The 26,842-nt window shown below is 38.7% G+C and overlaps 1 protein-coding gene across 11 annotated transcripts in view; it reads right to left on the reverse strand.

Moving 5' to 3' along the window:
* The window catches only part of TRPM3 (transient receptor potential cation channel subfamily M member 3), a 411,968-nt gene that overhangs the window by 22,220 nt on the left and 362,906 nt on the right, over positions 1 to 26,842 (reverse strand). For 7 of the 11 annotated variants that reach the window (XM_014268915.3, XM_074532493.1, XM_074532490.1 and 4 more), the window contains 6 exons: positions 24,869 to 25,036; positions 23,849 to 23,974; positions 17,690 to 17,830; positions 12,244 to 12,372; positions 9,952 to 10,203; positions 5,178 to 5,352 (listed from right to left, as the gene is read on the reverse strand). In XM_014268915.3, the coding sequence (XP_014124390.1) occupies positions 5,178 to 5,352; positions 9,952 to 10,203; positions 12,244 to 12,372; positions 17,690 to 17,830; positions 23,849 to 23,974; positions 24,869 to 25,036 (991 nt within the window). The remainder of the gene's footprint in view (positions 1 to 5,177; positions 5,353 to 9,951; positions 10,204 to 12,243; positions 12,373 to 17,689; positions 17,831 to 23,848; positions 23,975 to 24,868; positions 25,037 to 26,842) is intronic. The other 4 variants (XM_074532491.1, XM_074532494.1, XM_005489640.3 and 1 more) reach the window with 1 other exon arrangement.

Genomic DNA, 26,842 nt, shown 5'->3' on the forward strand with positions numbered 1-26,842 from the left:
TAATAATTTATAGTAAATCCCTGTATTTTTCTTGTTCACTCTAGTGCTTTATTACTCCTCTACTCTACTCCTTACACAATTAAAAATAGCCAACCAAGTAGAATTGAATTAGAACATCAGGAGTGCTAGATACGGGAATACTGCTGCAATCCAGCCCAGAGTGACTTTCAAAATTGTTTGTAGTCTGTGCAAAAATCTTATCCACCACCTTTGTCTAACAACCTTAAAATTATGATTTATTCTGTTTTGTACAGAGCTTTCTGTTCTGTTTGTTTTAATTCCAGAAATGTCCATGCAAATGACAGGCCAAGTAGGAAGCTCCTATGGAAAAGCATGCAGCCTGTAAAGTCATAAAGAGTTTAGTACGTAATTTTCATTTGTACAAAGAAATTTTCAAGAATTGTAAAACTTAAACAGATCTAAAAGATTAAGAAATTTAAAGAATTTTTAAAGTCTTTCGTATTAATTATAGTTTACTCTGAAGATCATTGAATAGTTAAAACCTGTGTATGAGAGTCTCTCATCTTCTGAAACTACTGCATTCTGGTTACTTGATATTCCTGTAATACAATTGAAACAGAAAGAGGTCCCATCTTTTCCTCTTAAACTAGGTAGGTTTTTCCAAAACAGAAATAGACATAATAAATAAATTCAGACTGATCTTCAGATTCCAGATGGCACATGAAGTACTGTCAGCTGGTAAAAAAATCCAGATGGAAATCCAACCTGTGAGACACCAGGAAAACCTGAAAACCTTCCCAGAAGCCATGTTGACTAACAGCAGGTTCAGTTTCTTGGCCTTCTGAATACAGGAAAATGTGAGCTCTGATGTTCATTTTCTACAGATAACTGCCATTTCCCAACCTGGCATTTACATCCTCTACCTACAGGTTTTTTACCAACAAACTCACATTTCCATTTCAGTATTTCTTATATCCTTCTGTATCCATAGTATTCTAGAGGGGCAGATAGTTATGTAAGGTGAAAAAAAGTTCTTCACAGGTGAGAACTGTCCTATGAATATTCCTGGCTAAAACTGCCAGCACAAGTGCCAACGTGAGGTGAACTGAGGGAGAGATTTTACAGTATTTGTGGGAAATCCACTTCTGGACAGGCATCCACTGAAGTAGTTACATGTCTGGCTGCTGTCCCACAGATCCCATTGGGCAGCACAAGGCACAGATGGATTAGGAAAGGCAGCCTCCAAGTGAGACAGTTGCACGTGCCAGCACCAGCTCCCCGATTCAGATTCTCCTTCCTCCCCCAGCTATCAGTGGATAATAATATATCTTTACTCAACTACATAATTGAGATCAGTCTATTTTTTTCAATTTATCAAGCTCCTATTATTATTCCTTTCCTGAAATATATTAATTTTTAATTTCCCGACCTTTAAATAATTTATAAATTTGATTAGCTTACTGCCTGCTTTCAATTCTAAGATCTAAGCCTTTATCTGAATCTCAATAGTTGGTAATTGGAGTTTTCTAGGCCTGAGTCAAAACTCAATAGCTCAAGTTGGTTTCAGTCATGATTGATGTTTCACTTGGACTGGTTGGACTTTTCCATGAAGTAGCTTGACTATTATAGTATACTATAGTAGCTTGACTATTCCTTGATCTTTACATACTTCCAAAGACTGTTTCATGAAATTGCTAAAACTTCCTGAGTAGACAACATGGTATGTGAAACCTTCTGTCTGTGCCAGATCAGCTACATGGAATGTTCGGAACATCCGCATGCAGTTATGGGGAAAATATGTTCTAATTAACTGTAATTGCACGTCCTTTGTTTATAGATCAAATTCTACTCATTTCCTGCTCAAACACCTAGAGGAAGACCATTATGATTGCACTGTGATAGTGAAGTCTGTCTTTTCTGGTTCCCCATTCCCCAGACCACGTGGACTGGATGGCACTGAAAAGGGCACCAGGAGCCCAGGATGTCCCCACTGCTGGCAGCAGTCACTCTGCCATGGGCTGCTGTCTGTGGCTCCTCCCTCAGCATGTTTTAGGCACATTCAGCAGTTCTCACTTCTCACACTCTCTTCATACAAGAATCACTGAAGCCTACCATTCCAGTTCTACATCTTTTCATATGGAGCACCTGTTTAATATGACAAGCCTTTTAGATTTTTTAATGGTCATATTATGATGAACTGCCAGTCTGAGAGGAACTACTTAGAGAGTGGTTTTTCTGGTTTTGTTGACTTAACCTGAAAATTTGAACACAGATCTAAAAGATTTACTCTCTTCCACCCCACTTTACAACTGATTCTTAGAAATTTGTAGGTTTGTAGCAGTTATGGACATCACTGATAATAAACACCACCACTCAATAATGTGTTCATAATCATATAATGTGTCCTCACTTTTGAGTTGAAGATGAGGTCACATACCAACAGGACATTAACACATACTCCAGCTTACATATTTTTCCTTAAAAAATTATATGAGTACAGAAACGATGGGTAAAAAAAGTAAATATGCACTGTTTTAGAACAAGACATTTAGCAGTGTGCTGAAACAAAAATCACAGCAGACCCACTGGATGAAAAGGCTGCCAGCTGATGAGATGGACTCAGGCGTTGTATCTGGTCAGCCTTGATGGCATGCTTCTTACAAATAAAAATAACTAATTAAATAGATAAAACTGTTTTTTCTTTAAAAAAGTACATTAGAGATGTTAGAGTAGCCTACTTTTCTGTACATGTCTCGGATACCAGGATTGATTTCCAGGAGACTAGCTCAAATAAACATGCTTTTCCATGATCAGCACTTTTACTGAAACCCAAGTTTGCTAATTATGTAGCAATATTAAACACCAAAATATAAACAAAATCACAAAGCAACCCCCTTTTCTTGTTGTTAAAGTAATACTGATCAAAAAAAGAATGTGCTCTAAATCATGAAGATAAATTGCAATTTAGATGTAGCATAACAATTTTAGAACATGCTTATCTTATTTGAGAAAGTACAAACACTGTAGCACTTAAACATGAGCACAGTGGCTGATTTAGCTTAGAACAACATGGAAAACATAAATAACAGCAAATGTTTAAACAGTGAAAAAATGTGAGTATACTAGTAAAACATTCTGGGTGTCCATTGGGTCATTTTGATTGTGTAACAACATCACCAACTATTGCCTGTGCTGCCACAGATAACATTTTTGAGACAACTGAGCATCAGACAGACATGACATACTGTACACAATTTGTGCTAGGAGAGTGGCAGATTCTAATTCCCTGCATCATCTGCCTCTCAGGAAGGAGGAAGTAGGTTTTGCTTTTCATTTTGACATCATCACTTTTGCTGCAACTCCAAATTTCTGTGACACAGGTAGAAAAACAATATGTCTATATGTAAAGCCGGAATTTAGGCCACCAGGAATTTTACTCTCCCTAAGCTTCAGAAATAATTACTCTGCATCTTTTTGCATTATTTAAATGTTGTGCATCTAAATAACACAAATCCTCATGCAAAGGTGTGCAGTCTGCCACCCTGTTTTCATTCTTAAACACCCTTCAGTTTCTAAAATTTATGGGTTCTAAACTGTAATCAGCCCTTCATTTAAAAGAAAAAAACAAGAACACTTTATTCAGCCAATTGCCATGTTTGTTGCACTATGGTAGTTACTCAGTACAATATCAATAAATGGCCACTTATAGAGGGACAGACATTATTCTGCTTGTAGAAGGAAGTATTGTTTTAATGGTACAAATCTTTATTGCTCTAAAATATGCCTTCAGAGCAAGACAAAGTTTTATATCCCCAACTATTACGCCTTTGGAATTAATGAATTTTTAAAAATAAAAGTATAGGGTAAAGGATGAAAAAGAGGGAATTGGGTAAAAAGTGAAAACATAGTGAGAAATTTTGTGATTATAGGTATTTGCTTACTTCCTTGCATGCCATGCTGCCTCTGAAAACCAAGCAGGGAAGCAAAGATAAAAAGGAGGTTTCATCTGTATCCAGAATAATGATACTGTGCTAGCCAGGAAGAAGATGTCAACATGAAACTGCTGCAACATCTGCCATGCGATACTGAAACTATATTCAACTGGGGGCATTATTTGTGATATAGATACATTTACTACTTTTAATCAGATCAGGAAAATTTTTTTCACTCAAATTTTCTCACTACTGAACAAACATCAAATAAATTTTGAAAATAATGTCATTTCCTAAGATGGTACATAGAATAAAATGAAATATCCTAAACAGTGCTTTAATGGAAGCCATCTGCCACTGGAAAAGGTACTGACTTCCAAATCCTACCAAGACTTGCATGTAGTTAAGTAGGAATGATGAACATCAATTATATGATAGTAGCTGCAAAATAAGACATTGTTTTGTTTGTGATTTTTAGTTTGGTCATCTACTGCATCATTTCTCATGACCAGATCTCTCATTTGGTGGTAAAGCAATGAGCGGGACCCCAAGATTTAATCTAAATGGCAAACCAGCATTTTCCTGATCACCTATCTGATGAAGCCTGAGGAGATAATATATTTAATACTGTCTCTTTTCCTGTTTTCCTGTTTGCATTGGTGTGAGCACAGTCTTGCTTTCTAAAAAAAAAAAAAAAAAAAAAAAAGCAATATTCTAAAAATGGATCTAATTATTAGATCCAAAGAATTGCATCACAGGGTTTAACTTAAATGCAGTACTCAAAAGGTAACAGAGAAAAGAAAACTCATCAGGTTAGATCCCTATCAAATACAGGAGCTGAAAGGTCTGACCCCTGATTATTAGACATGGTCATCAATATGAAGTAAGACAAAAAGTATTTAGGTCTAAAAATAAACCAAGGGATGAGAAAAAATTAGTGACCTTTTGTGTCCCAAGTACAACACCAAATTCATGCTGGATACCAGGAAGGGGATTCTTGCCACCAGGCTGGTAAAAAGGACACATTTATAACCTTCTCTAAATGCATGATAATTTAGCATTACAGATTTACAGTTAAATGATTGCCAAGTGATGCCAGAAGCATGTTCTGAAACTGATACCCCAATACTAGCTGAAAAAAATACTTTTGTGATCATTCTCTGTGTTGGAGAAGTTCCTCTATCCAGAGCCATTTATTGAGCAAACACACATGATCTAACAGGACATCATCTGATCAAAGTTGGATACCTGACTTTGGAGTATGAGAATCATAAACTTGCTTACGGTCTATCTGGTCTGCAAACACTTCCCCATAGATCATCCAGTAAGGCATGTAAAAAATGTTTTTCGCCAGCTTCCACGAAGGCTCCTCATTGGGGAAGAGAATGGCCTGTCTTGCCACACCGAAGCTCATCAGAACCACCAACATGATGATGACAAAGTACATCATGTCTATCATCTGAATGTAATGACAGGAAAAAGGAGAGAAAAAGAGAGAGAAAGGACAACAATTAGAGGAAATTTTTGTCCATTTTCCTATTATCATGAACTGCAATAAAGGAAAAAGGTCTGTGAATCTTAGAACAGAATTTTCAGAAACAAATTTTGAAAAGCCGTTCTCATTTACACATAAAAAAATATTATTTTTCAAAGAAGTGAAGTGGTGCTATCGTGTCCTTGGTTTTACCCAGTGTGACTTCCAAGAACAATTCAAATGTTATGAATAGGCTTGAAAATACAGAGTACCATCTGGTCACACCAGTTGCCTCAACAAGAGGGTTCAGTGGAATCAGCAGCCGGGTCTGGGCAAGGGTCATGAGATGATGTTTATAGGCACCACGTGGCAACTGTACCTAAGCAAAAGGACTGACACTGGTAGTCATTATCTCGGAGCAAAGGGAGCTGCAGCTAACATACGGAGGAACGGGTGGCAGAACAGCCTGTTTCTGCAACATAAGGGACACCATGGTGGTAACCAGTGAGAAAGGAAAGCTGTGATACTGGCTGGGATAAAAATCCGCTTGGTGGGGGAGTCTGACAAATGCCACATTAAAAAAACCCAATCAGATAACAGACAGTGAACTCTGCTCTTCTCCACTGTTGAGGGCCTCATTCGCATATGCCCAAGACTAACTAGTGTTTGCAAACAGTGCCCACCCATTCAAAATGTTCCTGAAAAATGTGGGACAGCAATCTTACAAGATGTTGAATAGATCTGAAGATTAGAAGCACTGTTCTAGAAAAAGCCCTCAAGAGAGCAGAACAATGGGCATCAGTCAGGTACAACAGAGATTACCCAAAGTGAATGTGAAAAAAATGGGAGTTGTGTTAAGTCCCTGGTAAGATCCCTTTAAAACTTAGAGACTTGCCAGATCTTCATAATTGTTACAACTGAGCTGTTTTTCACAGTTTTGGACATAACTTTTGTCTCTGCCAAAACTCAAGTTGAGAATCCTCTAAACCTTACGAGTTTTATTCCCTCCAGTCTCTGCATTTTCTGGCTCAGCTGAACCCAGCCCTCCCTGCAAGAGAGGCGTGAGCCCAGCCTGCACCTCAGCTGGTGCCTGGTGGCTCCGTGGGGCACCTCTGCAGCCCCAGGGCAGGCTGCTCGTGGCACGGGCTGCTGGAAGAGGGACCTGCCTGCAGCAGGTGGAGCTGGAACTGCTGCAGGGGTTCTTCAATTTTAAGGCAACCTGAGGTCAAAGCAACACTGGGGAAGTATGTACCAGAGAAAAGAGGCTTACAGAGAAAAAGGTAGGCTTGTGTTTAGAGAGAGAGGATCTAGGAGAAGGGCACCAGCGGAGCAGGGGTCAGATGAGAGAGAATCAGGAAGATGGAAGGAAGGAACCAAGGACAAGTGCAAAAAAGCAGGGGAAAACAAAAGTCTTGAGGTTCATAAAATAGCAGGAAAGATAGAAAATAACCTTGGGGACATGAGAGAGGAAAAGAAATGCTTTAAATAATTAAAAACCAGTGAAGTCAACCATCAACATTCCTCTTTAACTCAGGGCATTAATCTCTAAAAAAATATTCCTTTAAGAAGAGAAATTCCAGATCATTGTACTTCAGAAAGCATCCTGAAATGGGAAAGCTGAATAATGACATTTAGTTCTCACTGCTTTTAGGGAACAAACCTACGGGTGAAAACCGATTCCTCCTTTCTTGTCTGATCAAACTTTGTTTCAGATGGCAATATATAACTTGATATGTTGTAATGTAATAACTATTTAAAAATTTCATGCAAAAAAATAAACAAAATCAGTGTTTTGAGGCAATTTAAGACAATTATTAAATGCTTCAAATATTTTTGATGAGGAGTCATACAGGTGTGACCTCATGACCTCATGTTGCAAGAAATAAAATTTTTAGTGCTGTCCCTCATTCAAGATCCACATTACTTTTCTCCTCCCTCAGTTGGGTATCTTCTAAACTCTCAGTAACTTGTCTGAAATACAATAAAATATATGGACAAATTTCCACTGACTTTAATGAGCATTGTGTCAGGTCCTTTGGCCTGTGATGTCAAATTACAATTGGTGTTTTAGCAAGGTAATTTAAAGAACTCATCAGGTATCTGTTTAAAAAAGTGTTAAAACACAATTTTTTGGGGAACAATTTCATAAAGAATTGACTGTATTTCAACTTTTGAATTTGCAGAAATGCTAAAAAATGCAGATATTTTCACACATTAAAGGAACTGATATACCTCTGACTCTCTTGACATTTAATTCAACTTAATTCCTGAAATTTCCTAAAGGAAATTAGATCTATCACTGTGCAGAAATCAGAAAAGCAGAAGCATATTCTGCTACTGAAATCAGTAGATAATAATAAGCTTGGCCATTCAGTTTCCTCCTTGTATCTTCATCTTTGCTTTGACCTATTGTTTTTAAAAAACTCAAGCCCATTCCTGCAGGTGCAGCTCCCAGGGAGTGCGTGTGTTGCACAAGAGAGTAAGCTGGTGAGAAAATAGATGTGAGAGGCTGGTCTGAGTAACTCCAACTGGTTGTGCATTGCACGTGTGGGCAAAGGGATGTGCCAGAGTGGCTGAAAGTGCAAGGAAAGTTGGACAAATGATGAAAACCAAGCAACTGGAAGGCACAAAATAGAAGAATTTGCCTCCTTTAACAGCTGCCCAGAGCTTCAGAAGAATTTGGCTGCTAAATTCAACACCCTCTAATGTAGATACTGAGCACACAGAGGTTAGAGATTTTCCTGCATTTGTTTTCCACAGAAAGTGGAGCGAGGTTTGATTTGTTGTACACATGTGAGTGACAAAGGAATGAAAATGCTATTAATTTCAATCACTTCCTTTCTGCCTGACATAGCAAAAAAATGAACCACTCTTTGTACTGCTGGGGGAGTTGGGCTCCTATCAGCCACCTGTAACACTGACTACTAGAAGTTTGTTGCACATGGGCCCTCTATTATTGAACTGTTGCTCACTCTGCCTGTGCTAGCACAGAAACTTGAAGTGCATGTATCTGTGAAAAATAAAGCAGAGTACAGGGGTAGCTGTTTTTTCAGATGTTTTATACATTTTGTGTTGTGTAAGCCCCAGTGACCACCAGATCCACTGGCAGAAAGGGAGTCCAAATGTGGCAGAAAAGAAACCTGCTAAAGCAGTGTTTTCTCTTTGATCTGTGTTCCTGCTGAGTATTTTCACTCTGGAGCTCTGCAAAACCTCATGCCAACCTCCTTTATGCTTTCTTGGAAGAAGGGAACTTCAAAATTCCTTTTCCAGGACATAACAACTCAACTATCACTTTCTGTTTTCCCTCAATCTCTCTCCCTGGCTTTTTTTCCACTCAGATCTTTTTTGTCAAACCCAGCACTGTGGGCTTGCAGTAGAAAGCTAGTAAACTGACGGGATAAGACAATGGTTCCCTGTTGGATAGAGTGTGTAAGTGGAAGTATATTTTGCATTTCAGTTCTACACCTGTTCACTGTGCCTGTTGTGACTAATGTAATACCAAGGAGATATTGTAGCCCATGCACTCATACATGTCCACTTTTCTTATGATAGTGAGGATGGACGAAGCTTTCCTTAAAGGACCATTGTGAGATAAATACAACAGAAAGCCTGTTTGGACTTGCTGATTATTGTCCCATACCAAACAGATAGCAGCATTTCATCTAGAGGAGTTAATGTTAATTTTACTTTTTTTACTTAAAGTGAGCTTCGGCTTTAATCTATTTAGAAAACCCCAAATCTTAAACCTCAAAATGCATGAAACAGACATGATTTACACAAGAAAAGCTGGATACTGTATGTGAAATGTGTACACATGTATCAGCTACATATGCAGGTATCCAAATATCAGGGATGTGTGCATGTGCATCTGTAAGTCCAGCCATTTTCTTTAACTGAAACAAGCCATATGCTGCTTAATTGCAAAACTTCAATAGAAACATGAAAATTGAAAAGTCAAAAGTCAAGCATGTGGAAGTAAATGTCTCTTGATTCCTTGTGCATGCATTTACTATTACACAAGCTGTTAATATTCCTGCTGTGGTGTGTATGATTGATGTGGCCAGAGTACAGAGGTTGCACTTATGCCAATGGATTTCTCATGTCACCAGGACACACCTGAACTTCAAAGATGGAAGACGATGTGGATGTGGATCAAACTGTAGAAGGGTCAGTCTTCACCGTACCATTACAGTTTTGAACACACCATTACTATCACAACACATTGAGAGTCTCAAGGTACTACACACCTGAACAATTTTTTCTTTACCTTAACAAACCACCTTCCTTTAAAATCACCTTTGTACAAATCTCCTTTGTACTTTCTGCAAGTGAGGCACACCGGGGTGTAGGGTGGCTCTGCTGTTGAAGAGTGATGTCAGACAAAGGAAAATTATACATATCTAACAGAAGAGGAAATACCCATCCTCGATTCTGGAGGTTTTGATTCAGTAAAGCACCGATTTCTGGCCTACATGGAAACGCTAATGTAAAAATCATGCGGGTGGATCTGCGGCAATGCCACTGGCTAAGGACACCGAGCCAAGAACACGCTGCCAAAGAGAAGAGGATTGCCCAATGTGTTACCATTTTCCCGATCATCATGACGTAGGGCCCCAGGTACTTGTTGACGCCGAAGATGTCCAGCAGCCGGATGTACCAGTAGATGATGTTGACGCAGTAGATGACGCGGCCATCGCTCCGCAGAGGCAGGTCTTGCAGGCGGAGAACCATCCCAACAGAGAACAGGAGGATAGCTATGAGGTCAGTAACATTCCAGTACTCCTGGAGCCAAACTTTGACTTTTTGCAGCAGCTTCCCAGGCTCTGACATGAGGATCTAAAGGACAGAGGAAATGCAGAGGAGAGGAGCTGATGTGTTTTCATATAAAGGTGAAGAAATCTGTAGTAAGCAGATAGATATATGCCACAAAGGCCAAAAGAAAAGCTGATAGATCCTTATCATCCTTATCATACAAATATCTCGGGTAGTCTCTGTTATTTTTCTCCTGAAACTTTCCACCATTCAACCATTAACATGTACCTATGTGCAAGAGACGTTAAAGGACAAAGCGGACAAAGGATTCAGTCTACAATCCTCATCAAATCAGTAGAAATGTGTGTATGTATTTCTGTTTTTCAAATGTATTAACTCTACCTAGGGTCTTGGAATGGAGGGTAAAATATGGAAAGATTTTTTCAATCAGAAAATTCACATTTAAAGAAGCTATAGATTTGCAGAAAGTTACATTAAAATATGCATCAAATGACCAAGAATAATTAATAACCATCAAGCTCTGCATCAGAAATTTAATAAAGAGAGACACTAGATAGTACTTGGGCCTGTTTTTTGAAATTAGGTTACACAGCCAAGAATTTCACAAAAATAAATAATCTTACCTTATGAATTTACTGTCATTCTCCTTGCAAGATCATTTGTGTAACTTGATTGTTTTTCCAAACTACTCTTAAAACTATTATTCAAGTGATCTCCATGAATAAGTCCCACCATTTAGAGAGTTAACAAGTTGTTGGTTTTCATTTTCTGTATTTAGCCCAAGAACATTTGAACATGCTCACACAGTTCCTCAAAAAAGATGAATTTGTTTTTGGAATGAATTTTGGGCTCATCTGCGAACAATTCCAACATCTGCTTAGAAATCAATCGTCACAAATGTTCTTGGTAAACTTTTGTGGAAGTGCCAGTTTGGGCTGAATGATTAGGCAAAAATCAGGTCACACAACTCCTGGGTGCTGCCTCCTACCTGCTGAGCCAGCAGTGCCTTGGCTCCATTAGAATTGAAGAGTCCTCGTGCAGTGGCTACTGCCACCGCTTTCCTTTCTCTTCTGCCTAATGACTTGTACTCATGGGCCACTCAAGCAGGGTCTTTTCCTCTGTTCTTTTTATTTATTATGTAGCATTTATTACACAGTGTCAGAAACTCGTCTTTGAAGCCCAAATGTGGCAAGCCCATTTTTAGTCTAGTCCTCCAGTGCACTGGCTTCAGAATGTACAAACACAACTGGTAACAGATTCAGCCCAGGGGTACAAATGTGCTCTTTCAGCTGAGGTCAATGGGACTCGCATTCACTCACATTAGGGCTGAACTGGGCCTCTGGTGTCACTGTGGAATAAATGGACCTTTGGCTAAGTGGAAGAGGACAGCATTAGGTGGGAGAGACCACGAGGGCAGGGTTAACAGAGCCACTTCACTCACTTTATAGACCGAGTGCTATTTTAAATGCTCTGTCTCTGCTCTATGTGTCTGCTTTTGCATCCTTAGGCAGATGCACACTATTGCTTGACACATCAAAAAAATTTTAGAGTCACATTTTAAGGAATTTTGCCGACCTTTAAGGCTTGTCAGAAGATCCCCGTGTACTTGTGAATGCTATTACAGGAGCATCACACTGAAATTTGAACACAGAAATTTTGTGGGAGTAGAAGGAGGAAAGGAAGAAAGGGATGGAGGGAGGGAAAAAGGAAGGGAGGGAGGGAGGAAGGAAGTGGCGGAAGGAAGTGGCAGAAGGAAGTGGCGGAAGGAAGTGACGGAAGTGGCGGAAGTGGCGGAAGTGGCGGAAGTGGCGGAAGGAAGGAAGGAAGGAAGGAAGGAAGGAAGGAAGGAAGGAAGGAAGGAAAATAAATAAATAAATAAAGAAAGAAAGAAAGACCACTAATTTTAAAGAAGATAGATATTTTTTCCTGCTTTTTTTTAAACAATCCATTTGCCTTTCTGAAAAAAGGGCAGTTTTATGATATGCTCGTTCATAAAAATGAACCCTGAGAGAAATACTAAAGAAAGATATTCAAATGAAAAAAAAAAACCTCACATCCCATGCTTATTCCTTTTTTACTATTTCTTGACTGGGGAGACTTTACCTCTCTCATCTTCTCTATTCCCAGAGTGAAAATGTATGAGATGACAATCCATTCCTGAATAGATGGCCAGCGATCCATCTTCACTAACACAATGTAGTTGAACAGCATCAAGTAGCCTATGTATGCCAGCTGTAAAGAAAAAATATGAGTATCAATTGTCACTATCTACACAACTGAGCTAGGATATGATATGATATTCCTGATTCTACTGTAACCAGGATTTCACAGACAAAAGAACAATGAGAGTGTCCTGGTTGTCTGAGAAAGCTCACATTAAGTCACACACTATATGGCATCTGCAAAACACACGCACATATGTCCAGCTATATCTGTCTCCTCAAAAAGACTTTATTAATGCAGTTCCCTTAGATCATCCCACAGTGATGGCAATCCTAATACCACTGTGTCAACTACCCAGTTAAGTAAGCTATGTGAGATTTCTCTCTCATCTGCTTCTAAAGGCCTTTAGTCCTCTAACACCCCTTCTTCGTGTTCCCCCCCCCACCCCTTCACCTAATCTGAGCTGTCTGGCATTCTGAGTCCAGATTTTAGGCATTATTAGAGGTCTTCTTACCCAGTGTAGTACTGACCTAACCTAAAGTATGTTTCCTCCCCAAAACACTGCTACTCCTACTAACATGCTGCAGCAAGGAGCTGCCCATAGCCATGCATTTATTTGCCTTATATATTTTTGCAAATTTTTAAGTGTGAATGTTTTTCTTTTCCTTCCTAATAAATTCACCTTCCAGGTTAATTTTTGATCCAGAGGAAAAGTGAATTCCGTTTTTAGTTTATTTTTCTTTGTTTTTCTGCATGCTGAATGTAATTAAATGGTCTGTCAAAAAAGACAACGTCAGGCAAATTGCATCATCAAGTTCCTAAAGTTCCGAGAAACCCTAGTGTCATTCTGGAGAATGGGCTGTAGCAAGGATTCCACACTGGTTTGTAGAGGCCAGAATCCAGCCTCCTGTCTACTTTGCCTTTCAAACAGCAGCCCTATAAGAAAATTTCAAACAGCAGCCCTATAAGAAAATGCATCTTAAGGCTAAATATAAATCAGAGAAAAGATGACTCAGCTCTGTGCATGAACATTTAGTCATTGTGATAGAAAGCTGTAACAGATACATCTATATTTGAATTCAGTTTTTATCTCAGTTTTATGTTACTCACTATTGCGCACATGGGCTCACATGTAAGTTGAAACAGCCACAAAGGGCATTGAGACTTTTGGGTAGGATTATTTCAATACTCTGCACATCACAGAACAGAGTATATAGCTCTATTGTATTTGTTAGAGAACATCACTTCCACTCTTTGTAAAAGCCATAGGATTCTGGCCTTTGTTCCAGTTGCTGGCTGAGGACAGTCAAGAGAATTTGTTCTGTGGGCCATAACTATCAGTTTAGAGGAAGCAGACAGTTGAAGCACTACTTCTTGTCTGCATAAAACAGAGGAGGAAATTATCTCATTTTTCTTTCAGTTTGTGAGGGATGATGGATTGCAATGCACAGTCATTGGAGGCTGCTCTTCCCTTACCAGTCCTAAAGGAAATGGAAAGCAATGTAGACCAACACATAGGGTGACACTGGAGTCAGGAGAACTTCTGTCTGGGCAGGCAGAACTGGATACACACCTCCCTAGTGGAAATAGCACCTTCTAATTCTGAGCAAAAAGCCAGGTGATACTGTTACTTAACACTCCTCTTAAACCTTATTGATTACTAATTGTCAGGAAATCTACTTTGATCTGCTTCAGCGGCCTTTGGTGAGCACTTGCAGTCAGTACAGCAGAAGAATGAGGGCACAGAGGTTACAAAAGTAACTGCAAAAATCTAACTGTAACTAGGGGGTTTTGCTTCTTCCAGGTTTTCTTTTGAAATGCTAGCTCTTTTTTGGTTTTGGTGGGTTTCTTTATGTCAATTCAAACTTAGTAAAAATTGCAAAATATTTTTGCTTGACAAAAGAGAAAGGAATCTTGAGTTGTGAGTAAACTTATACTGAAATGTCTCCACTTTGACCCAAGAAATTAGCCCTCCCATGACAGGGTGAATGATAGTCTCCTCCCTCCCCACACTTCTAACTTGCTCTCACCTTCCCGGAGGTGACACTGATCCAAGACTGTGGTCAAACTTCAGTGTAGCTGCTTGAGCTGGTACTCAAGATTCTTTAGAAGTGCCACTACAGAAGTAGCTGAACACTGTCTTTTCTTGCTTTTGCCTGGCTTGACAAAAAGCTAGGAGCTGCCACTGTCACCATTGAGGACTGCAGAAGCTAAGGAAGGAAGTGCTACTAAAAAGTTTCAAGGGTGGATTGCACCTGGCCCTTTTATGGATGCAGTCCCATTCCACAGAAAATACTGGAATACTCATAGTGGTAGAGGACACACCTGGAATTGTACCAATAGGTGAATGCTTCATGAAGGAGATCACCCTCCTCTTTTCTGATTGATTGCAATAATTAAATTATCATAAACTCTTACTTCCTGCTAGTATCTCAGTTAATGCTAGTAGTAGTGATGCCTAAATATTTTGCTTTTTATGTATTTTTCATATACTTGTAGCTTTTTAGACCACTATTAAATAGTTATATAGTTCCTAGTATTTTTGCTACCATTTCTCTTAGATTTTAGAGTAAGTTAACCTTCTAACACATTCTTGAAATACTGTTTATTTTCTTATTCTGTTTTATTCTTAAGAAAAAGAAGTCTGACAAGGAGCAGGCTTCTGTTTTCTGATTAGAATCTGAGGAGACACAATATGAAATGGGGCAAAGAAGTCCTAGATCAACTCCAGTGGGGCGTACCCAGAGAAAATAACCTAACCAACTATTCTTCTAATTGGACAATATTTGTTAGTTATGCTAATTTGTTAAACTTATAAAAATTGTAGAAATCCAATGCCATGTGAGCTCATCACCACCAGGATACCTGGAAATTTCCAATAAAACTCAATTTTTTATGTTACTATTTTAACATTGCTGCAAGCATTTTTTGATATTAGGACAGTGGGAGTAGTCAACATTAGGAGAAGATCATCCTCTTCTGCTCAAGCAATCTGTGGGATGAAACATTTGCATCATGGTTTCCAATGCAACAGCCACAAAACACAACAAAGCAGTTGACTTTTGAAATTGCTTCATATCTAAAGAGAAAGACTGAAGTTGATGGGGAGCTGTTAGTTTGTTTGTGTTGTTTTTTGGGGGTTTTTTTGATTGGTTTGTTTTGGGACTTTTTTTTGAGAAAAAGTTGTCTAGTGTCTGCTGAGCCAAATGTTTCTTACTCAAATATCTCATTTAACTTGCTCTTGTGTATTTGAAGAATGAATACAGCTATATAGTAATAGAGATACGTAAATGCAGAATATTCAAATTGTTTTAAGTGGCATACAATAGCCATAGGACCTTTACATGCATTTTGGACTACAGAATGTAAAATTCGAACAATTTCTTTTGAAATCCATAAATAATATGTGCCCATGTATTTGTAAAATGTGTTAGGCTGTACAATTTTAATCCTTCTCTGAAACTTGTTTTGCTTTGACTCTCCAGGAGTTCTCAATATACACAACAGGTCAAGTATGGCAGCCAGAATCCACCTTAACTTGCTCTCCAGGTTCAGTGTATCCAAGATCCAGTTTTAATAAATGACCTTGATTGAGACCTGCCTCAGGACATCAAACTGTAGGAACAAGCCTAAATGGAAATCCAATATTGATTTCTCTCTCCCATTTAAAAATTGAACTAACAGGATGCTTCTTTCCATTTGCAGTGTAAAGACTTTTCTGTTTGTGCATAATACACACTGCAATTGATAATGAGACTAAGCTGCTGATGAGTAGTTTCTGGACTTGTGGGCTTGATTAATGTTCAGTGGCCACTGAGTTGAGCAATAAATTACTCCAAGTTGTTAAACTCCGCTAGTCTACGGCGTCCACCAAGTTAAGACTTGATTGATGTGAGTTGTTCCCAACATCTGCAAGGCAATTTTTCTTATAAGAAGTCACTTGCAGAAGGATCCATTCTTTGTGATTTGCTGTGCTTTCAGCAGAATGATGGAAAATATGACTGGGAAAAACCACCTGAAACTATCTAGCCAATTCCATTGGGTTGAGGCATGATTAATTTCAGTGTACCATTATGAACGCATGTCTTGATTAAGATAGTTTAGAAATCACTAATAATGGAAAATCTAGCATGTCCTCACACAGTTCATGACAGTACTTCTTGGACCAGTTAAAAACTGTTTCCTAACTTCTCACCTAGAACTGTCTGGGTGTTATTTTTTGTCCTATTCAACAAGAATTTTGAGGTACTTAAACATATTCAAAAACTGTTACATTCCTTCTGCAGACCTTTTTTTCTTTTAACAGAGGAAACATTCTTGCTTCCTTAATATCTCCCCTTAAGTATAGCTTTACAAACTTGAAACATTCTCCTTTTTTGGGGTCTTTCAAAGCAGTCCACACTTGTCACATGATGCAGAAGCTGAATTGGGATGGAATATTCCGGCTAAGAAGACTGAAAAGATCGCTTTCTGTGATCTTTTTAGTTTTATCCTTCTACGTTCTAGTGTAATTTGCAAAATAACTAATAATAACTAAATAATAACTAAAATAATAACCAATCTCTACTCCATCATCCAAGTTTTGAATAAAAATATCAGCACTTGATATAGAAGAAAACGTTAATCTTGGCTTCCAGCTTGATAATGAATAATTAAGATTTACTCTTGAAGACTAATTGTCAAAAAGCTTTTTATCCACATAGTAACTTCAATATAACTTTATTAATTTACCTGTGAGAAAACCCTGTGAAGTTTTTGGTACTGTTTTACTGCAGTTGAAATCCGTGAGATCATTTTTTCTGCTCCTTCTGGAAGCTTAATTTATTTCAAACACAGTGAATATCCTGACTTAACTAATTTGTCCCTGAAAAATGTACATTGGCTGTCAATCATGTTTTTGATATCTTGTGGGTACTTACCTGCACATTTTCTCTGAGAGACACGCCACAGACTCATCAAAACAGAAAAACAAATAAAAATGTTCCAAGGAAAGAAATGCTCTACCACTTTTTTTTCATCAGTTATTAGATAATTCATATTCTGACTCAGACCAACCTCCCACTGGGCTTACTATTGGAAGCAATACTATTTTGAATTTTCCTATTGGGACTTCCTTGGGAGCACTACAGCAAACCGCCCCTTACCATTTTATTGAAAGAAAAACATACACAATAATTCAAATTTTAGCCATTAACTTCCTGAACAAAATAGTAATCTTTAAAAGTCTTGCAATGCTAGCAGACTTCTACCAAACATTTTTATTAAACTATTTCTGTAAGCCCTCCAATACATATAAATGTAGACATCAATGAAACACAAAAGATTACTTTAGTCCAATTTCAGTATTTGTACAAACATTATTAATATAACAGGAAAGATTTCTTACAGTGTAAAACCAGAATTTCACGATGGGAGCATTGTAGAACTCATAGATCTTTCTTCCAATGGGGATCATTCTGTGCCTGCTCTGAACTTCCTCATCCTCCTTCTTTCTTGAGGACTCTCCATTGCCCCGTCCAAGCATTGCCTACAAGAAAGATATATTTACGTTTCTTTCCTGTGAAAGAAAAATTACACAATTTTTTGAAATGTCAATAGGAAACTGTTCTTGATCTCTAGATAAAACCAGGTGACCACAGCTAGGCATAAAATACTTTGCTTTCAAATTACATTTTTGCAGGGAGGCTTCTCTTTCATGCTTTGAAAATAGAAAGCTATAGCTTTAGCCTCAACCCTCAGCTTGAGAGGGTGATTCCTGGCAAAAATAAGTGTGATTTATTTTTAATTTTTGCTCTGTGGACAGAAACACTTTTACCTGACAACAGCTTTATGTGGTGTACTTCTATACAATAAACAGATGCAGACAGAAAACAGGTAAATTTTGATTTTAAACAAAGAGAAGTTCATAAAGCTGAGATTGAGAGAGAACAACAAGGGAAAAGATGAGTTGATAGTCACTGAACTAGAAGCAAAGGAGACAGTGGCACTTTACAGGTTAATCACTGGACCTCTCCCAGGTTACGATCCCACAGTGAAGCTTACATGGATGCAAGAGGACTTACTAGTAAAGCTCACTGTAGCAGAAAGGCCTTCAATTGCAATATTCATGTACATGATTTTAACTTCTTCCATAGTGAAGTTCCAGACTGCTCATGCATTGCCTTTGCTGGGCTTGATCTCACAGTTACCATTTTTTTGCAAATCAGACCCACTGAGAAGCAACACTGAGCTAAATAAACACATATATAAGAAGTCCCCAGCTATGAGTGCAAACCTAACAGTCAAAAGAAGGCAATATTTTGTTTGCTTACCCTTAATTTTCATTATCAGCTGCAGAGAAATGGAAGAACTAAACTACAATCACTGAAGTTAGTGCTTAAAAGAAGTTCCTTTGTATTTGAAGTGTAATGTGACATATTAAATGTTCATTCTGAAGCAGTTATTTAGTGAACAGTAGACGAAGCCTGGATTTTAGCTCACTGTGCCTTTTGCAAGTTCTTACTGTTTAGTTTGTGGATGCAGCATCCTGCACAGGAAATATCTGCAAGAATTGAGACAAATCTAAGTATGGAGGGACTGCATAACGATGCATCTGTTTCCGTGCTTCTATAATGCTTTCCTACAAGTAGATGAAGGCACCCTTGTGCTTTTCTGTTACTTGAAGCAAACCGTCACCATCTGTGAAGATAGCATTGTCCTCATCTACCACTTAAATGGTGGAAAACCAAGGGAACAATTAGATGCCAGACATATAGTCCTCCTATAAAAAGGTCCTTCTTGTCTCTGTATCTGCTCCTCTCCAACTCAACAGGATACACAGCACATACTTAACTCTTTGGCTTCAGGTGAGCTATCTGATCACTTTCTACAGCCCTGCAGGAACTGGTGATGCACTTCTCAAATATTTAAAAATAAGAATCACAATTTAACCTTTTCTTCCTTTTTCCAGCCTCGTGTGGAGCTATTCATATAGGTCTTTTTCCTGTGAAACAGTAATTTGTAATGATAAACTTTTTTCAGTCAGTGCAGATATTTGTAACATTATTAGGACTGGGCTTGGTCCATATGGCTTCTTCTCTTTCATTTCATCACTTCATTTCATTTCATTTCATTTCATTTCATTTCATTTCATTTCATTTCATTTCATTGTTTATTTTTTAATTTCATTTATGCAAAGTATTATTAGTCTAGTATTACTACTTTCCTTGTGAACCCTTATATTCTTGAATCTGACAACATACAGATGTTGCTGTGCACATTTTCAATAAATACAACAAAAATTCAGGACAGAAGTATACTGCACTAAAACTATGCTGCTGTGACTGTCTCAAAAACTAAAGCTTGCTTTGACCAAGTTAACCTGTTTCCTTTAGTTTTAATGGCTGAAGATTTTTAATTTAATTCCCATAAATACGGATAAAACATAACCTATTAAAAATTTAAATGGACCTCCTGTTGGCTCTCACAGAGCCCATAAAACACCTTGAAAGTCCATCAAGACTTTTATAAAAAAAGAAAAAGACAAAGTGGCTATTAAGCAGAGGAGAAGGGTTTTTATGGTTATGAGACTTACTGAATATAACCACAGTAGCAGAAGTTACACAACATCCACAGAAGATATCATTACCTGAATTCCACAAAATCAGTGTGATCCTTTGATCCATATCATTGATTGGGTTTTGGGGGGTGAAATTGGAATATGATCGGAATGCTTTGGGAACACCACAGCCCAAGAAGGTAGTAATTTGTTTGCTTCTCTCTACTTACTGATGCTGTTCTGGTAAAACTGCTGTCTGGAGCTACAGAGTTTTCTGTAGCTTTTCCCAAGGCTTTGTCTCTGCTGTCCCCTGGTGCTCAGGAATTTTGCAGCAGAATGAAAATGAATGCTGCCTCCTTTAACAAATGAGCAATGCCGTGCTTTAGTGACAGGGATTATTTTACAGAGTTCAAATCCTTCACAATTTTACAAATTTACAAATTGTGAGACAGACTTAATTCTCAATGAAATCAGTGAGTTGCGGATATTTTTATAATAATGCTCTTTCAATATCCGGACTTATGCTTTAGCTTGTGAATTCTGATTTCCTGTTTGCTACTGCTTTCTTCTTGATAACAATGTGGTAATTTTGTCTCATTACAATTGTTTTTTAATTAGTTCTATCATATAATAGTATCTCCTTCCCTCCCCCATGCCACAGATGGGGAATTTCTCTGAGATGGCTAGGGATTAGGTTTGACCTGATGTTCCTGACTGTTAATTATACCTCAGTATTAACAAACTGAAAAGCTTCCCCATTAGAAAGATTCAGAAATAACCTATGTAACTGTGTTAACAGAATAATTGCAGTGCCAAATGTGAACAAATGTTTTTCTTGGAGTGGGATGCAGTAGGGTGGGAACAACTCAATACACTGCTCTGTGTGGGCGGCATCTCTTTCTCTAATACATGATTTTGTCCATGATTCACCATGAGTCATGCAAGGTAAGCTTGACAGCAGCTCAACCTCATTGTGAAGTACAGTACAACTGCATCATTTTAGCCTGAAGGGATTGATGTTTTCATAGTTTTTACATGGAGATTTTATTAATCAGGTTTTTGTTGTTATTGTTGGGCCAGATTTTGTTTTATGTAATTGAGGACTGTTTGCTGATAATGAACTATCAGGGGCGAGTTTTGGGTTGTTCATTTTGTCATTAATATATGTTAACAATCCTATACTATGTTTATGTGTTTCATAATTAAAGAACAGGAATTTCAGTCTTTCTGGAATGAATACAGGGTCTTCCAATTTCATCCTGAGTGAAGTCCACATGCTCTATAGAGACTTACCCCAGTTCACAGAGAACTGGTGTGGAAATTAGACATAGCTGTGTAGAAACACCTCCCTCGGCACACCCTGCTGGATCGTACACGGTGTGTGAAAATGCTGCTCTCATGGTAGTTGTTCTAGGATTACTGTTCTCTGCCCTGAAACACTGGTAGAAAAATGTTTTAATGTCTTTGATTGACAGACATATAAAATTAGATTTTGCACGTGCTTGGTGGTTACAGTGAGCACAGAGGAAGAGGACCAAAGTGACAGGAGCTCAGAAATCCTGTCTGCTAGAACTAGACCTTGCCAGGACCCATATGTGGTAGTGGTGGTGGTATGGAGGATTTCCAAATTCCTGGGAGGAAGAGAGAACCTCTTCTTATGGAAAGGGTCAGCACTTCTTCCTAGACACCACCAGCAGTGTCTCCCAATTCCATTTTCCAGACGAGCTGAAGGGGAGCCTGGTTGCTGGTGTGTGAGGTGCTGCGAGAGTTGTCTCCCACCAGGAAGGGTAATTTGGGCCAGGGGCATCAGGACATGGATCTTCGGACTTCTCTGTGCTAAGGACTATATTTTTAGTGATATGATTATTATTGTGTTATTTCTTGCCATTGAGAAAAGACTAAGTACACATACTACAGATGTGATCCCAGAGGCCAACAGAACTAGCTGTGCTGCTGCTGAAAAGTTCTCAGACTAACTCAGTGATGCTCTGGAAGCCCAAACTTCCTATTCATTGTGGAATATTGAGGCAAAGTGAACAAAACAACAACAGAAACACCTTTTAAAGGACTTAAATGTGTTCTGAAATAAAACAATTTACTGGGGAGCTCTAATATCTAAATAATAATGCACTGAATGGGGTTAAGGATGCTCCTAGTTATGGCTTCCAGAATTAGAGTTATTCTGGGTGGATGGGAAACTTCTGATTTTTCTGACTGACCTGAATTTCAGCAACTAAGGCCTTGATTGGGACACAAACAGAAAATATCCCTGGCTGTTAGACTTTAATGCCCTTCTACTTCTCTGTGTTTAATATTCAGGATTAATGACTCTCACCTCCATACATAAATTGTGGTAAATTTCTTGGTGCTGAGGAGCACTGACAAGAGCAGTACTCAAATGTGTTTTTGTGAGTAGCTGCTATAAGCCTGTTTCTTAGCATCTAGGTGTAAAGAAATGTGGGCCTGTCACTCTCATGTATCTGTTATAAAGTTAAAAGTAGTAAATAACAAGTAGTTTACAGTGAATAAACACATCTTCATAGTATATCCAGATGTTCAGTCCCTGACCCTTTAAGAGGAGCATAAAGCAAATACATACTTCCAGCAGACGCACCCATGTGGAGACTTAACTTCACTGTTGCTGTAGTCTGCTGATCACATTATTCTACGCAAATGAGTTGTAAAATAGGGAAAAGATGACTGTGGCCCTGTACCTCATGCACTCTGCAAAAGTGCAATACAGAAGAAGAAACTGAATCCTTGGCCTGTCTTTAGTCACCTGGGCTTAGTGCAAGACACACAGGAAATCAATGAAAAGACCTTGTCTAGATGAGACCTCTTTGTCTTCATTTTAGCAGAGAGAATATGGGTGTGACATGATGAATACAGAGACTTGAGAAGTATTCACAGGGAACGGCTAGAAGGAGAATCAGGAAGACTATTTCAATTATATACTATTTGCTGGAAAAGGAACTTTGAGATAAACATGATTGTTTTAACTTTGCTTTTGTTTGTTAATCTTTATGCTGAACAAAACTCAGGGTAGGTGAGTGACTAATCTATTGATTCTAAGTTCAGCAATGGATTAAACATTTATGATATTCCAGCACAATAAATTATTAATCTTATTGAAATATTTATAAAGTATCCTTAATATACTAAAGGATACCATGGGTAAGGGGAAACGTCACAAAGGGACTTCCCAAAACATCTTTCAGGCATTCTCTGATCAGTGGAAAAGAAACCTGACCATTATGCCAGATCATTTGACTAAGGCTGGAACAATATGAAACTTCAGTCTAAATTATTTTCTTATATTTAAAATATGTCAGGTGACTAAATGTAACTGCCTGTGGCATCTAACCACAGACATGCCAAGAACTCTCTGCTACCAATTCGCCTCTGCTCACCACTGAGGGGTACCTGAGTGAAACAGCTGTGTTAGAAGTTCTACAGTGTGGTATAAATTATATGCAGAAATACTAAGTGAGCAGTGCTGACCAAAGATATTGTTTCTAAACTTGCTGGACTCCACATGAAGAAATATTATTTTATAGAAAATGTTTCAAGTGCCTGAAACTTCACTAGAGTGATACACTGAATTTGAAGGAATTAAGGGAAGAGCCAATGACAGAACAGAGCAATAGGACTGTCAGCACATGGAAGGGAGAAGTGAGGGAACATCTAAGGTTCATCTATATGAATAGCAGGTCCACTGCACACACCATTTATTTGCAGCAGGAGTCAGAAGAAAAAAAGGAAACAGTATTGTAGACAAGAAACCAGGAGCTGGGATAGCTACAGCGGGATGGAAAACACATCTTTCCCAAATCTCTTCCCATTGCCAGGTAAAAGGCAGCTTGCAAAGCGCTTATTTGATTTGAATAGGCACTTCATAAGGGGATCAGAAGCCAAGGGTTAGTAAATTGCAATCAATAGCTAATGAGCAGAGAATGCCCCATTGCTGCTATTCTGGCTTCTGGTCCTTCCCAACAGCCAGGTTCTTGCCTGCAAACGGGTCCTGTAGGTGGGTCTGGTGGGCTGCTCCTTCGGCTTGCCTGCATATTGGGTCCTGTAGGCAGGTCCTTCTGCCTGCCTGCAGTCGGGATCCTGCGGGCAGCTCCTGCTGTTTGCCTGTGGGAAACAGTCTGGGTTTTTCTGTTTTTGTTTTTGTTCTTTAACTTAATCAGGCAAATCTTTTTTATGTCTCTATGCTGACCAACGGGGGCAGAGTTTTAAGCCTTTCAAAGACACCACAATCAAACCCAAACAAACTCAAGCGAAACTTGACTAAGGCAGATGTAATAGCCTGTATAATAACAAACAAAAAAGTGTGAGAACAAGAGACAGGAGGTAGATGACTTGTGTAGTTTTCAGAGCTTTAGTTGTCTGATTCTTCGTGGTGTAAATTATTCCTCAACGGCTACGCTGCTAATATTGACAAGTGTCTGCTCACACAATTCTGTTAGATTGTAGAAGGGGAGCTGTCTTGCTGCTTGTTAGTGTCTTCAGTGGATTAAAGACTGGATCTGTGTGTGAAAGGCAATGACCACAAACACAAAAAGAATTTTAGACTAAGTTTTCATAATTTTTCTGGCCTGTTTGCACACTTGCTTACTCTTTAGTGAAGTCAACTAAAAGAAAAAAAACCTCTGGCTTCCACGAATGTTTGGGTATTTCCAACCAAAGGTGAGCCCTTTTCATACCAGAGAGGTTATCTATCTTGACTGAGGGCTTCTAAAATCTAATTCACTTAGTTGAGACAATGTGGCATCAAACTGAGTCAAAATATGAGGATATTTGAGTCAAAATATGAGGATATTACAGCACAGCATCTCCATGCACTGCTGCAACATGGAGGCAAATGATGGCAACTTGTGTGGCTTGAGTCTCATGGAGGAGAGGGGAGTGTGAAGTGTGATATCCTATCATGTGCTATATTTAGCCATCAGATGTTCTGCAATGTCTACAGAGGCAGGAATTACAAATTGACAGTGCTGAGGCTGATGATTTATTGTGAGCACTTACAGTGAGTTCCATGTCTTCCTCATCTTTTTCTTTCACTGGCTTCTCTGGTTCTTCTGGATCTTTTTCTTGAAGATGGATCTCATTGGCCTGGGTCATGTAGGGCATATCATCTTTGTTCTTGAACTCCAAGCTGAGGATTGAAGGAGGAAGTAGAATTCCTAGAATTACCTAAAGCAATAATAATGATAACAATAATCATCACAGAAAACAGATTATGGTCATAATGGTTACTTAGCATCAAACAGAACAACTCCCTTGGGAGATTTAGGAAAAGAAAGATACATGCACATGTGAGTTTCTATGACAATAAAGTATTTGTCATTGGGGGTAATGATACCAGAGCACTGAATCAAAGCATGTGACTTCTACTAGTGCTGTTGTGAATGCTCTTGAATGTTTTATCTACTTGCACATCACCAGGTGCATAGTGATACATACTAGAATATATTTACAAAATATTGTATAAGGTCAAAAGTAGGTGGGACCATGTGGGTGTACAGACCTACAAATGTCTGCATTTTACATAATACAAAACGCCAGTATAAACGACGCACAGAGAGTATTTATTTCTACAGAGAGGGTTAATAGCTCTTTGTGTCCATGCTTAATGTACACTGGCAGTCAATGAAGTGAAACAGTGTGTGGATCTGAGGAGATAAGGCAAAGCCAGCAAAAGAAAATGCTGATGTGCAGTCTCCTTAGATTATGTTCCAGTAACAAGGCAGCTGTGTAATGGTCATGTTAATGTCAGCTCTTTCTTTTCTGCCTTCCCCCTCTTAGATGCCAGAGTGTAGAAACCACTAAAATTTCCTTTTCGGGATTCATATGAATTGAACAATGCTTGGGTTAAACCATTAGTACAACTGAATAGACATCACAGTGAAACAAAGCAAAGTCTGTATTCACAACCACAATAACTTCTCCTGGTTATGCTGCAATTTGATGGAGAATGATTTTCTGATAAATGTCTCCCTAAAAGAGAGTAAAACCAGATAGTTAACTTCTTGGCAGGTAAGAGAGGATGCTTGTGATCATCATATCAGCAGACAGCTTGTTGAAACTATTCAAAGTACACAATGAGGAGCAGGTAGGGTGTGCAAATGCTGCACTTAGCCTTGGAAAAGCTTCCTGCACTGTGCTGTGCTCACAAAATGATGGGTCCAGGGAGAGGGGGTTAGAGGCAGACCTGGCTTCACAGAAAGGCTATTTTTAAGAGCAGTCAGGATTAACAGCTGCCCCTAGCCCTTCCATTGGTGCCATACATTCCTAGCAAGAATCTAAATAATTATATTCAAACTTTCTACCGTTTGTCAGTTTCAAAGGGAAAAACTGTTCTTGGGAAATAAACCATGACTCATGCTTGCGAATTTATTTCTTTGTCATGCTGCCTCATGTCGCTTGAAGCCTTCTCTAGCTTTAAACAAGCTCTGCTAATGAGCTTCATTGAAATAAAATACAGACTAGAAACTGAGTAAAGGATCCTTGTGAAGCCCTGATGTTAGAAGAAGCTGAAACAGAGCCTGTTACCTTCAGTTATGTGTTATGAAAGAAAGGTCTATTTTAGGGCTTAAGAAATGTGCTGAAAAGTGGAATGCATGTAGTGGGAAATCAGTTGCTACACTGTCCTCCATGTACCTAGGCTGAATCTCTGCAAAGCTAAACAGGCTGTCCCTCTGAAGGATAATAGGCCTGTGAGTTCAGGAAATAGGTAGGAATGCATCCAAATATGAGAAAGTTTTCTATCTGTAGCAGAACAACGTGTATGCACAGGTCCTGCATAGGATTGCTATCAACCACTTGCTCTCACTCATCACTGTCACTGGATTAAGAGCCAGTCTGGAAGCAATGTGCATACTCCAAAGCACTCTTGCCATTACTGAACATCTTTTCACATGGCAACACAGCTGAGTAATTACCAATTTTCACACAGGCAATTAGTGCAGAAGAGAGAATCCCTTCACAGAAAATATTTCT

This window comes from Zonotrichia albicollis, chromosome Z, assembly GCF_047830755.1.
Source record: "Zonotrichia albicollis isolate bZonAlb1 chromosome Z, bZonAlb1.hap1, whole genome shotgun sequence".
Taxonomy (NCBI): domain Eukaryota; kingdom Metazoa; phylum Chordata; class Aves; order Passeriformes; family Passerellidae; genus Zonotrichia; species Zonotrichia albicollis.